Consider the following 14600-nt stretch of genomic DNA (forward strand, 5'->3'; position numbering starts at 1 on the left):
ATATTTTTGTCTTCTGCTTCTCTAGAGCGCTGACTGTAATTGTACTGACAGAATGTACTCGTAACACTTGAGAACATATCTCTGGTATCTGTAGATGGCTGCAGGCGTCAGTGCTGATGTTTAGATGTTTAGGAGTGACGATAAGGACGCTATTAGAGCTGAAAACTTGACATAAATCTCGTCACAATCAGCTGATTTTGAAGGCTGGTTCCACTCGTCTCGTTCTCTGGTGATTCCACATGACTGGTTTCCCCGGCAACCGAGGAACAGCTGACGTCTTTGGCATCATGGGGCTTTCAAAACACACACACACACACACACACACACACACACAGAGAGAGATCACAAGACGGCCTACTGAGTGCTGACTCGTCCTAATGGAGGTTGACTCTGTGTTTTAGATTGTAGAGGTGAGGAGACAGTTTGCTGCATCCCGACTGATTGACTGACTGATTGACTGATTGACTGGTCAGTTAATCAATAACTGGATCAATTATCTTAAAGAGAGAGAGAGTGAGTTGGAGGCTGTTACTGTTACAGACCAGAGTTGTTCTCTAGTTGTGATGTAGGTTGAGAGCGATATCAACGTCACATTTCTTAAGATTTAACTTGCAGATTCAGTCCAGACTTGATGTTTGACCTTCTGATCTTCACTCCTTGTGATTTGAATGATTTTTTTTCCTTCATGTTAACTTTTATGAGAGTGATGAATGAGCAACCATTCAGGAGACAGGGGCCCTCAAAGTTGATCCATAATCGACCCCCACCCCTCCTAAAGACACAGATATCTCCTTATACAAGACTTGAGTTTATGTCTGGACCGTGTTCGGTCAGCCATTCTGGAGAAAGATTGTTGATATTTGCGCTGGAGTCCAGCATGTTAGCATGTGCCAGATTTACTGTCCTTGTTGCTCCCACTGCCGTTTTCCCTCCGTCCTGGCTGGAACAGCGTTGTGTGGCTCGATCTTTGAGGAGATACTCGCTAAATTTGACAGAAAGTGAATTGGATTAGAATCGCTGACTGCACTTTTTAAGTTTTCATGTTGTTACCGCTATCAGTTGATAAACAGCATGCTTATTTTAAGCAACATTAAAGACCTTTACAGTCCGGGGGCGTGACGAATAAATGACAATGACACAAATTAGTCGCACGAAAAAAATGCCGCTGTGTCTAAAAGCCTTTAGACTGGGCTGTGATTTTCTGTTTCACCTCGAATAACTCTTCACTTGACTGAAAAACAGAAAATTACGTATTTAAAGCACATATCTGTAGGGCTGCAACTAACAATTATTTTCATGTTCAATTAATCTTTCGATTATTTTCTTGATTAATCAATTATAAAATGTCAGAAAATGTGGATCAATGTTTTTCAAAGCCAAAGATGACATCCTCAAATGTCTCAAAGATATTCAGTTTACTGTCATGGAGGAGCAAAGAAACCAGAAAATATTCACATTTAAGAAGCTGGAATCAGAGAATTTAGATTTTTTTTTTCTTAAAGGTCCCATTTTGTGCTCATTTTCAGGTTCATACTTATATTTTGTGTTTCTACTAGAACATGTTTACACACTGTAATGTTCAAAAAACCCTTTATTTTCATCATACTGTCAGTCTGAATATGCCTGTATTTAGCCTCTGTCTGAAACGCTCCGTTTTAGCGCATTTTGACGGAATTGCAACAGAATTGCGTTGCTAGGCAACAGGTTGGGTCCATGTGTACTTCCTGTCAGCTGATGACATTTACATACACTGCAACCAGGAATAAACTGGGACACATTTAGAATTTTTACGTTTAAAATTGTGTCAAGGGTCTAAATATTGTATATTTGTGACATCACGAATGGGCAGAAATCCTGACAGCTTGTTTCCAATGCAGCGTTTCTGAATACGGGCTGTGTGTTTTTCCCTGTGGATTGATTGTTTCGCTACTTTCACAGTATTTATATAGGACTTAAGCCTGCTTTATAATAAAAAAAACATGAAAATCTCACTTTCATTATAATATGGGACCTTTAAGAAATTACTCAAACTGATTAATTGATTATCAAAGTAGCTGGTGTTTAATTTAATAGTTGACAACCAATCGATCAAACGTTGCAGCTCTATATATCTGTGTCTTTAGGAGGGGTGGGGGTCCTGAACGGTTGCTCATTCTGGTTGATCAAACCACGTTCCAGCACTCTCTCATACAGGTTAACATGGAGGATTCAAATAGAAAGGAATGAGGTCAGAAAGAGATCGATTTCTGACAGAAACACTCTGTTTGTTAGAAGTTTGTCTACCTGACGGTCCCATTCTGAGTGAGTTCAGGGATTCAGAAGAAGAGAAAACTAGTGGAGTGTTTTGATGAATCGACAGGAATTAACACTCAGAGACTTTAGTGAAAGGGCCACATTATGAGCTGTGAGGAGCCGAGAGAGGCTGGAAAATATCTGGGTTTAGTAGGAGGGTGAACACTTCTCTCTCTGTCTCTCTGGCGTTGTGTCTTTGGAAAACGGAGGGAAATTATAAATAACTGGAGCAGCTTTTTATTTTCCTCTTCTTTTTTCCACCCAGATGAGTTCATGACTGATTTTTAGTCGAATCATTCACTTTTCATATCATTATTACACAACAGCTTTACGCACAAGCATAAGTATGGCAACAACATAGAACTAAGCCAAGAGGAGTCTGATTTCTGCTTTAAATTGAGACGTATAAGTGGTATAATGGTCTACTTACAGGAGACTACACACACAAACAAAGCTTGATGAAACGTCTCACCGATGAAGTCAAACACATAACTGATCCGGCGTCTTCAGAGCTGTGAATCACCAGCACATTAAAACCAGAACAAAACAACATGTGAGAATCAAATACAAACTCCCTCCCACACCGAGTCTGTCTGATCTTGTCAGGTCACATTTTTCCTCTGAAGTCATCTCCAGTCGACTCTGAGCTCCATTAGACATGTCTGAACACAAACGCAACACACGCCTATAGCACTTAGCACCTGGCTACGACACACACACACACACACACACACACACACACACACACACACACTGGCTCCATCACACGTGTTGTAATTCATGTTTTGCTAAATGAATATTTACGGTGTTAAACAGGGTGGGGCAGTGTGCTGTGATACTAAAGATTCTGAAATAACATTTAAATGCGTGCTGCAAAACACTATCAGTGAAATGAAAAACACCATCAGATACGTGTTGGACCTCGGAAAGTAAAGGATCATTTTGATTTATCACCACTTGAGTTTTAGTTTCAGTAGGGCTTGGTATCGTTTAAACAAAAAAAAACACGACAACACCAGTACCCTTAAAGTGATACAGATACCAGTAGAGTACTTCATTCGATACCCATCATGTGAATAGAAGCTGTGTGTGTGTCCCACTGGCTAGCTAATCGCCGCCGCCGCACTGCACAGCGCTCATACAGTGGTCACTGCTGATAACACTGTCCCCTGACCCACGGTGGCGACACCGCATTGTTGCAGACGCGTAACGGCAGCTCCCGGAGGTTAAAACCGTTGCATCTGTCAGCACTGTTGCTGTAGTTAGTGCTGTTAGCGGTGTTAGCAGCTGGCCGCCGGCTTAGACATCTCCGTGCAACCCGGTCTCACAGGAAGGCGTATAAATACCACGACATTCCACGGACCTTCCACGTGTCATGAGTACAGATCTAGCGTTTTCACGTGTCATTTGTACGCCACGCAAACGTCCGCAGTTAGGTTCAGGCAAGAAAACCACTTAGTTAGGGTAAGGGAAAACATCATGGCTGGGCTTAAAATAAGTAAGTAAACGTAAGTAAAACACGTACAGAAACAACGTAACGCAACTACGGAAAAACACGTCACAAGTAAGGGATAATGTACAGCGAGCCGGTCATTGTTGTGAAAGAAACCCAGACAGGGCGATGCTGTGGACCCCAACGCGAAGGGGAGGGATCTCTCATCGCCCTGAAGGGGTTTATTTCACAACAATGACCTGCTAGCTGTACATTATCCCGCTTATTACACGGCTGCTTACTTAATAAATCAATAATTTGACACAAAAGCGGTCCGCCAGAGTCCAACATCAGAACTGCGCCCATAGCAACGTTCTATTATACATAGCAACGGTCTGTTATACATAGCAACGGTCTGCTATAAAGAAATAACAGACCGCAGAACGCTCTGATTGACCAATCAGAATCGAGTATTCAACAATGCCGTGTAATAAACGTCATTAAGAAACACGTGACAAACCTAACTTGCAAAACAAAACAACGGTCAACAACGGTCAACAACGGTCTCGGAACACGAGTCTCCTGGTTAAAAGTCCAGTGTTTGTTGGACCCGCCCACCTTAGGTTGTCTAAGTTGATCTAAGGTATCATCCCGATACCCAGCCCTAAGTTTCAGTGGTAGTTATATCATACAGGGAACATGTTGACATCGCTGAAAGTTATTTGTAAACGAAAGCGAACAGTAAAATTATTACCCGCACTGTAAACATCCAACACAGTTTCCAGATCCACCTCCTGCTCCAACAATCACTATTGCCAACATTTAATTTGTGCTCTCTGAAACTGAAACAATATCATGTTTTATAATGGATTAAAAGTGAGGGCTGTCAATCAATTAAAAATAGTTAATCGCAATTAATCGCAAATTAATCGTACATTTTGTATCTGTTCAAAATGTACCTTAAAGGGAGATTTGTCAAGTATTTAATAATCTTATCAACATGGGAGTGGAAAATATGCTGCTTTATTCAAATGTATGTATATATTTATTATTGGAAATCAATTAGCAACACAAAACAATGACAGATATTGTCAGAAACCCTCACAGGTACTGCATTTAGCATAAACAATATACTCAAATCATAACATGGCAAACTGCAGCCCAACAGGCAACAACAGCTGTCAGTGTGTCAGTGTGCTGACTTGACTATGACTTGCCCCAAACTGCGTGTTTAGTTTTTCCTTGCCAAAATTTAGGGTAAGTTTGGAGCATTATTTATCATCCTCCTTGACAAGCTAGCATGGTTGGTACCAATGGATTCATTAGTTTTTTTTGGTTCCATATGATACCAGTATCTTCACTTTAGCTTTAAAACTGAGCTGATACAAGTGTTAAAGACACACACACTCTCTCTCTAAACATTGGATGACAGCCTGTTGAAACATCTTCAGCTGCGTAAAGTTAATGTCAGAGTCGAATGCTGCGGTTCAGTGTTCAGACTTTAATGGTCTCTGAGCTCAGAGCTGCAGCAGGGAGGGAAAGGCAAATAAAGCAAACACACCTCGCCACACCTTTAACGTTTAACCCACGCCTCATACCTGAGTATGTGTGTGTGTGTGTGTAGCCGCCCTCAGCCACGTTGTGTGTGTATGTGGCCAATAATTAATGTGAGAAGACGAGAGGAGAAAGAGAGGGAAGGATGTAGAGAGAGAGGGAGAGAGAGAGAGAGAGAGAAGGGCAGATAGAGGTTAAAGAGGGAGGGAAGGATGGAGGTCTGGAGGCTGAAAGAGGATAGATGACATGCAATGAGGATGGATGTGTACAGTCCAGGTTTCACTGTGACATCACTTCCTGTTAGTGCTGGAGCTGTTTGAATGAACTGATCTTTTCACTGTGATTGTTCTCTCCTTTTTTCTTTTCTTTTTACATAACTCAGCTGTGACTCAGCAATGCTCAATGTGTGTGTGTGTGTGTGTTCAGATATTCAGATGAGTCAGCGTGAACTCTCAGTTCAGACCCTTCGGCGTGAATCTGCTGTGTCACTTTGTTCCTTCACAGAATCGAGCCGAGTGATTAAAAACAAACGTCATGTATGTTTGACTCAGAATGATAATCAATATGACAGACAGCATCCAGTCTGGGACTCCAGTTTACAATTTTCCAGATTCCTAGGGTTGTCATGTCAAAATTAATATGATAATAACGCGTTAACGCAAATTCGTTTTAACAGAGTTTTAACTGTATTATTACCACTACTGCTTGTACAAGGAGTAATAGAAATAAAAAGGGAAAAAAATACAACCTGACCTGAAAACGTTTAATGAAACGGTGAAACGATGAAACGGTGAAACGCTGGCTGAAACTAAACCAAACCTGTGATCACTGATTTCTGATAGCGAACATACATATGTAAATTGATCGTAACGTACGATGCTGTATTAAGTGTTTTTATTTTTTCTTAAAAGCATAACCAGGGACAACCTGTGAGGGTTTCTGGACAATATCTGTCATTGTTTTGTGTTGTTAATTCATTTCCCATAATAAATATATACATACATTTGCATAAAGCAGCATATTTGTCCACTCCCATGTTGATAAGAGTATTAAATACTTGACAAATCTCCCTTTAAGGTACATTTTGAACTGATAAAAAAATGCGTGATTAATCACGATTAAATATTTGAATCGATTGACAGCCCTAAAGACAGTTTCACATTGTGCATTACAGCATGTGGATGTAGATGTACAGTCTGCGTGATTACGTGCAGAGATGCTGTAATGTGTTTGCTTTATTAATCACTGTGTGCGTTTGTGTGAGCTATCGTTGCCTCATGAAGTGGTATCAGACAGGTATTATGTGACGACTGCTGGCGTAATATTGTGTGTGTGTGTGTGTGTGTGAAACCTAAAATGAGCTGAGGCTGATTGTGAAAGAGGGTGGTCTCATTCTTACATAATTCACTAACAAACACAAACACCTATCGTTTCAACACACGTTACAACACTCGTCATAAGATCTTAATCAGATTGATTTTCCTTAACACACACACACACACACACACACACACACACACACACACACATATATACACACACACACACACACTCAGCCACTGTTTCCTGCTGTATATCGACTATCAAACAGACTAAATGTAGTTTCTAAACAAACAGTAGCATGCGTGATGTCTAGCTCTGCTTTCCTTCTCTTATGTTCAGCATTTTAGATTGTATCGGAGGCATTTACGATACTGATATCAGAACTACTCTACCTGTCCTAAAACCTACGATTTTGTCATCAGCTGGCATTTTGCTTTGTAGTTTCAATGCTCCAAATCTTGAGCTTTATTTTGATTGGTTATTTGTTTTCACTCGTCGTCTGATTGTTGTGGTTTTCTTCTCCAGGCGCTACCAAAGAAATCGGCTCAGCGCTAACCAGGATGTGTATGAGACACCGCAGCATCGAGTCCAAACTCAAACTGTTCACCACGTAAGACGCACGCACACACACACACACACACACACACACACACACACACACACACACAGTAGCATGGCATGTGTTATTTACCAGGTAGGGAGGTGGACGGGTGAAGGTGTGAATGATTTGATGACACCTTTCTGACAGTGTGGGAACTAATTACTCTCAACTGACATATGCTCATACACATGATGGCCAGAAGGGGTGTGTGTGCGTGTCACTGCTGCATCATGGCAGCCGTCTCTCTGTCGTTACTGTCTGCTGTCGTTAGAGAAGCTGTCAGTCTATGGCAAGCTGTTTTAACATTTAATAGCTAGGCAGTATATTCATTACAGATATCTGCAACGTTATTTTAAATAGTCGAAACTCTAATTCAAGATATCCGTAATTACATTTTTGTTTTTTCATTTGAAGATGTCTGACTCCTCTCTTGTTTTAACAGGCAGATTTCACTATTTTCTCACATTAATAGACTAAATACATCAGTTATTTGGATAAAATGATCAACAAATAATAATGTAGATAATTGATGGTTGCAGCATGAAATAGATGAATAATAATAATATACAATTAATTATACTAACCCAGCTTACCAGAGAGTTACTGGTTTAAATCCCAGTCCAACTGGAAAAGTGATGAAGTAGTTCCTTTACAGGATTAATTCAGTGAGACTTCTTCTTTTCCTCTCAGCGCTCTCTCAGAAGGCCTCGTCACTCCGCTGGAGTTGAAGATGGAGGAGTGGAAAAAAGCGGCCAGTCAGCTGGACAAAGACCATGCTAAAGGTATGCTAACATGCTAACAGTCACACACACACACACACATACACAGACCTGCACAGACACCAACTCTCTCTCACTGCCGGCTTGTTGTCGTTGATGTTCAGAGTACAAGAAGGCCAGAGCGGACATCAAGAAGAAATCGTCAGACACCATCAAACTGCAGAAGAAGGTGAAGAAAGGTGAGAAAAAAACAACAAACATCCTCTTCTTGTCACATCCAGCAGGTTTCAGCAGCACTGAAATGAACACAAAGTTACATTATCACACAGTCAAAAGAAGGTAGAGGATTGTTTTTACCTTAGTGGTGAAGCTGCAGAGAGCAGCAGCAGGAGAAGAAGAAGAAGCCACCTGCTGGATATGAGTGAGATAATCCTCCTCAGTAAACATGAGCAGTGTGTTTGATGCTGCTCTCATTGTGCTGAGATCAGTGTTTTCACGTCTCTACTGTCGTCACCTGACACCCCGCGGGAAAAAATAATCCTAGAGAAACATGTTTGTGTGCTAAAATAACACCTTCCATGTTTTACTTGGTCTTGTTTTAAAGTAGGTCATTTCTGTCTGCTGGTTTTTGATATTTTTTACAGATTGCTTTTAGCACATTAGAGATCCTAAACTAAACTTACCAGCAACTGTGATGATCATTTAAAAAAAATGTGATTCAACTGATCTTTACCTGGGACAATTAGCTCTTGACTCGGGACTCGATGTTTTTTTTTTACGATTCTGAAATAGATTTTTTAACGCCAGAATCGATATATTTGCTTCATTTAAGTCTATGTGGATGTAGAAGGAAGTTACCGCTTTTATTGTTGTAGTCTGGGTAACGTGACGTCATATAATATTCAAACACACCATTTTAGAATAGTTAACACATTTATACTGCATTCATAAAAACTGCATGTGATTATCATAAAGTGGGCATGTCTGTAAAGGGGAGACTCGTGGGTACCCATAGAACCCATTTACATTCACATATCTGGAGGTCAGAGGTCAAGGGACCCCTTTGAAAACGGCCATGACGGTTTTGCCTCACTGAAATTTAACCCAAATTTGGAGCGTTATTTAGTCTCCTTCTCATCAAGCTAGTATGACATAGTTGGTACCGTTTTCTAGTTTTATATGATACCAGTATCTTCTAGCTCTAAAACTGAGCCCGCTACAACCTCCGAAAGATCGAATAACGGTCGGGCCTGATGGCGGTCCGTTGGATTTTTAAGAGGTTAATTAAAAATCGCTATAAATATATATATATATATAATATAAATATAAATAAATATATATATAAATAAATAAATCATTACTAAGTTCAGACTGAGGCCGGTACTGACTTTAACCCCGTCAGTTGGAATGTTGCCGTGGCAACCCAGACACACTGCCAGCCAGTTACCTGGACCACACCCTCTGCCCTGCTATCAAAGCGACACACCCTGTGGTTGCCATGGTTGCACCTGGCCTCGCCGCCATCCCATAATCAAAGTGACTGAATGCTCGCCAGGAAAGACTGCGTATGGACTCACATGGTGGGAAATAGAACGGAAAACGCCCAAACACACACACAAACACACACACACACTCACACACTCCACAATCAAAGTGAAACCTCGAGGCCTTTCATACAAATCTTCTCTCTGTCGTCCTTCTCGAATCCAACACACAGACACAGAAATAGTCGGTACACACATCACATACACACACACACACACACACACACGCACTAACACACACTCAGACCCGCCCATGGTAAACACAGTGATGTCTGATGTGGCTTCAACATCTCTCAACATGTTTTCTGCTGCGTGCCGTATTCTTTCGGTCCGTCTCGTTCCCTTTACTCTCTCTCTCTCTTCTCTCTCAGTGAAGGAAGGATACCAGGAGATATTGGGTTTAGGGGTCCTCCACTTAAAACTGTGCAATTTGACATCATTTTGGACCATTATTATCACTAGTTAAATGATTATTTTTATTATTTATCACATCCGTTGTCTGAGCATTTAATTCTTCTGGAAATGTTCGCCCTAAAAGAGCAGGTTCAGAAAACTTTTAAATAACTTTTCATTAATTATATCTGTTCACTAATTATCTTACAAAAAGGACATGAACATTGTATTGATATGTTAAAGCACCCTCGTTATCTCCGTGCTCCCCCGTACCGTGCGTCGGCTCGTCCAGATGCTCCCCAAATAGTTTTAATGTTCGCGGATTATGAGGCGCTGCGCCGTATAATGAATCTCCATTATAAATCTCAGAGAAGCTGATATGGAGAGGATGGAGGAGAGTACCGGCAACTTGTGAGAAATTCAGGTACACAAGAAAAAGTCACGGCACGCCAAGGAGTAAAATGAAGAAGTGCCGGTACTGCGTATGCGTGAGTATCGACCCACTTCAAGCACTGGTTTCATTTAACGGGAGGTAAAAAGTAAAACGACGTTCGACACATCAGCAGTCAGACAATCTGACAGGTTGGAAACAAGCCAACAGATTATAGATCTAAATCACTTTGTACAGAAGTGAGAGCACCTGAAATGTCAGTATGAATCCCTCGTTGTTCAGGAAAAATTACTACAGGAAGTAGAGCAGGATGAAGATAGATAGAGATAAATATCAGAGTATTTGATTACTTTCTGTGTACTCTCAGAGAAACGACGAGTAAACAAGTAAAGCAAAAGAAATTCAAACACACACAGACAGATTCACATGTTGTCACCACGTAATGACACACACACACACACACACACAAGAACACCACTTTTTCTTGCACGGTGAACCAAAACTGTTTCTGTACACTCACCAATCAGAGCTTCACATTATAATTATCCTTGCTGTAGTCTGTGTGTGTTTAGACACCATATAATAAGGACTAAACTGCTGTAGCTGTTGTTGGTAAAAGAAAACTACTCGTATCAAAAGTCCAGTTGTTTTCAGGGACTTTTTGTGGTTTAGCTGTATTTTAATATATTGTTTTCTATTTAGGTTTACGTTACGCTAAACCAGTCTCACCGTTACACTTACATTAAACCACAGCTCCTTTTATACAACGATTCTGCCATACTGACGTGAAGAAGATCCGCTATTAAGGCGGCTTTGCTTTTTTTATACTGAACCAAACAAAGCCGACATAACGCTGCTCCAGTGTGTGATTTTAGACGGCATCATACCGGTGTGATGTGTAAAGCTTGGTTTATGCTCGCCATAGTGAAGCCGGTGCGAGGTGCACGGGAGCTGATGTTTCAATGGAACGACAATGGCTTTCATTTCTTATCAATATACGTTCTTTGTGTCCCTTCTGGGCTACTGTAGAAACATGAAGAGGACCCGCTCCCTATGTACATATGAAGGGTTTATTCCAAGCTAACGAAAACACAACCATTCTTAGTTTAAGGTGATTATACACTAATGAAAACAAAGTTATGAATATTATATTACATGTCTGATAATAGATCCCCCGAAATGTGACACACTGGTGCTTTAAATTATTTTCTATTTGTCTCAAATCTCGTTTCTCAGTTCCCTTCAGTTCATTCTCCTTTTGTTGGACTGTTGTAAAAACGCCGTGTAACGGAGTAGTTTGAATGAAAAGAAAAACTTCATAACAGTAAACATCTGTTCCATCACTAATCCAGATGTGTGTGTGTGTGTGTGTGTGTGTGTGTGTGTGTCAGTGTGTGTGCTCTGTCATTATGTGGTGTGTAACCACTTCAGACTGGGAATCTCCAACTGCTTAGAGAGATGATGATGATGATGATGATGATGATGATGGGAGGAGAGTCGAGGGAATAGAAAGACAGACATGAAGAAGCTGTTGGTTTTCCCGTCATACTCACCAACCCTCCCGATTTTCCCAGGTTCCCGATTTTTTCCTCGCCCTGTCCCGCTTTCCTCCCGGTGTCACAGTTCTCTCGTATTTCTCCTGATTTATGACAAATGTTCACACCTTTTTTTCCCTTTTCGTTATCTCAACCTACAGCGTGTATAAGCTCTACTGTTTCCACCCGGACGGCAATACAGCTACACCTAATTCTGTTTACTGGCAGAAGAGAGCTGCTCGAGCTGCACATCACAGCGTGCAGCGCCCGTAGTCAGGCTTTGCTCGACTTAGCCATTGTGGCATCGGACGAGCCGTTGGAAATGACAGGTTTCAGAGCGCAGTGGTGGCACTGTCGCGTTGTGTCTGATAGGACCTTCAGTGAGTGAGAGACAGAGAGAGAAATGGAGAGAACTAAGAGAAAGAAATACTCAAGCAGGAGAATAAAATGAATAAAAACGGATGAATATTAGTTTGTGCCAGAGATTCAAACAAGTTCACTCCAGAGGGGCGAGTTATTCAGTTTTCTTTCCTGGGAGTTGAAAGTAAAATTTAAAGTATTGAAGATAAAAAATGCTGTTGCAGTGTAGTTATTATTTTGTTATTTTCATTATTTTCAAGTCACCAGAACAGAGGAAACAAAGTCTCTGAAACTCAAATGTTTCTTTCATTTTGAAACACTCCCTACTTTTGAAATCCCAAGGTTGGTGATCCCGTTCTTCTTCACACAAACACTCTACTGTAGGGCTGTGAGAGGAAACATTTGATTTGATCAAGTGAATTTGAACGCAACTCTTGTACCCTTAACGTACGTTAACACCACCCCGTAGTCGCTGAGATGAAGGAGTGAGAACGCTTACGCTGCCCCACTTCTCAACAGTGAGTGTCTCATTTTTGTACCAACGAAAGTTAAAAGCTGCAGTCAGGATGGATGATGTAATTATCTCTTTCTCTAGTGGTTGCATTAAAGAACGGGGGGATGATGGAGTGCACAATGAGGAGGAGGAAAGAGATGATGTCATGTGAAGAGGAGAACGAGACGGATGGAAAAGGGTTGAGGATGTTGAAGGAGAAGAAGAAGGAGTGATGGAAGTAGGGCTAGAAAAAGGAGAAATAGGAGAGAAGTTAAAGGACAAAGATGTTGAGGGAGAAAGAGTATGGAAGAGATAGAAAAGTCAATGAAAGACGAGAAGAGAGAGAAAGAGGAGAAGGTTGGTGTAAGAGAAGATTAAGATGAGGAGATGAGCTGAATGTGAGGAGTGAGGGAATAAAGGACAGAAGCAAAGGACAGATCTAAGTTAAAGGAGGAGAGAAGGAGCTGCTTCATGTCTCATGCTCCACAGAAACACCTGAACTACACTACCAGGCCCACCTGTCTGATATTGATGTCATCAGTGTGTGACGCAGATGGTCTAGACTGTTGGATGAATAAGCTTCAGGAAGCAGAAGTGATCTGCTGACAGTTAGTCATCATGAATAAAAACATGTTGTCAGCAGAAAGCACATTAAATATCACTGTGGCAGCAGTTATGTGTCATTAGACCGTTTACAAACTGCCATAAGACGACCAACAGACTATCTAGGAATAAGATACGTACAGACTTATTTTATACCATGGTCTGGGTGAATACTCTATTCTGATTGGCTGCAGGGTGTTCCAGTATTTCCAGTTGAACTGCCTGTTCACTGTCAGCGCGCTACACGCATTGACAGTCATCTTTTCTTGTAAAATGTCCAGTGTAATCCGTAACACCGGTGTTGTCATAAGTTTATTAACCGGTGGGAAAATTTCCTCACCGTCACATCCCTAATGGTTTCACTGACCCGCTAAACGGAAGCCGAATTTTGAGCCGCACGACTCATTTTAGAGTCGGACCGAATCACAGCTTCGTCGGTCGTCGTTTGCCGTGCAGCATACAGGGGGGACAGAGGACCGTTTTACTCCGACCGACCTTTTTCTGCTTTTCTTACAGTAATCAGAGCTGAGCTATCAAGATAACGATGTACAACAGATATAGCTAGTAAAACGTAGCTAGCTTACCTCCAATTCTCTCTGCAAAATGGACAAGCCATACTGTCCACATCTTCCTCGCCACAGCGAGTCCATTTAACGTTACGCCGGCGCCTCTTTTTTTAGACGTTTCAGCAGACAGGATGGCACAGATGATCAAGGCAGCACGTTTCTGCCTTGTTAGCATTGTGACCCGTACGGACCTCTGCTAGCAAGCAAACTTTACCGGCCTCTGAACTTTCAAACCACTCTTTATTGACAATTGTCAAAAGCCAGAACGGCCCGCAGCAGCCGACGGGACCGTACAGTGTGATCACTCAGGTCGTGGCTGACGATCGGACCACACAGTGTGATCACTCAGGTCGTGGCTGACGATCAGACCGAACAGTGTGATCACTCATGTCGTGGCTGACGATCAGACCGTACAGTGTGATCACTCAGGTCGTGGCTGACGATCGGACCGTACAGTGTGATCACTCAGGTCGTGGCTGATGATCAGACCGTACAGTGTGATCACTCAGGTCGTGGCTGACAATCGGACCGTACAGTGTGATAGCTCAGGTCGTGGCTGACGATCGGACCGTACAGTGTGATCACTCAGGTCGTGGCTGACGATCGGACCGTACAGTGTGATCACTCAGGTCGTGGCTGATGATCGGACCGTACAGTGTGATCACTCAGGTCGTGGCTGATGATCAGACCGTACAGTGTGATCACTCAGGTCGTGGCTGACAATCGGACTGTACAGTTTGAGCACATAAATCTTGAGCTTTGGCTTTACATCACAAACGATCAACTTGTACAGT

General features: G+C 41.8%; 1 protein-coding gene across 2 annotated transcripts in view; it reads left to right on the forward strand.

The window, feature by feature from the left end:
* Positions 1-14600, forward strand: part of mtss1 (MTSS I-BAR domain containing 1) — a 65627-nt gene that overhangs the window by 34997 nt on the left and 16030 nt on the right. For both annotated transcript variants that reach the window (XM_037765604.1, XM_037765613.1), the window contains exons 4-6: positions 7127-7211; positions 7893-7984; positions 8086-8160. In XM_037765604.1, the coding sequence (XP_037621532.1) occupies positions 7127-7211; positions 7893-7984; positions 8086-8160 (252 nt within the window). The remainder of the gene's footprint in view (positions 1-7126; positions 7212-7892; positions 7985-8085; positions 8161-14600) is intronic.

This window comes from Sebastes umbrosus, chromosome 1 (assembly GCF_015220745.1).
Source record: "Sebastes umbrosus isolate fSebUmb1 chromosome 1, fSebUmb1.pri, whole genome shotgun sequence".
Taxonomy (NCBI): domain Eukaryota; kingdom Metazoa; phylum Chordata; class Actinopteri; order Perciformes; family Sebastidae; genus Sebastes; species Sebastes umbrosus.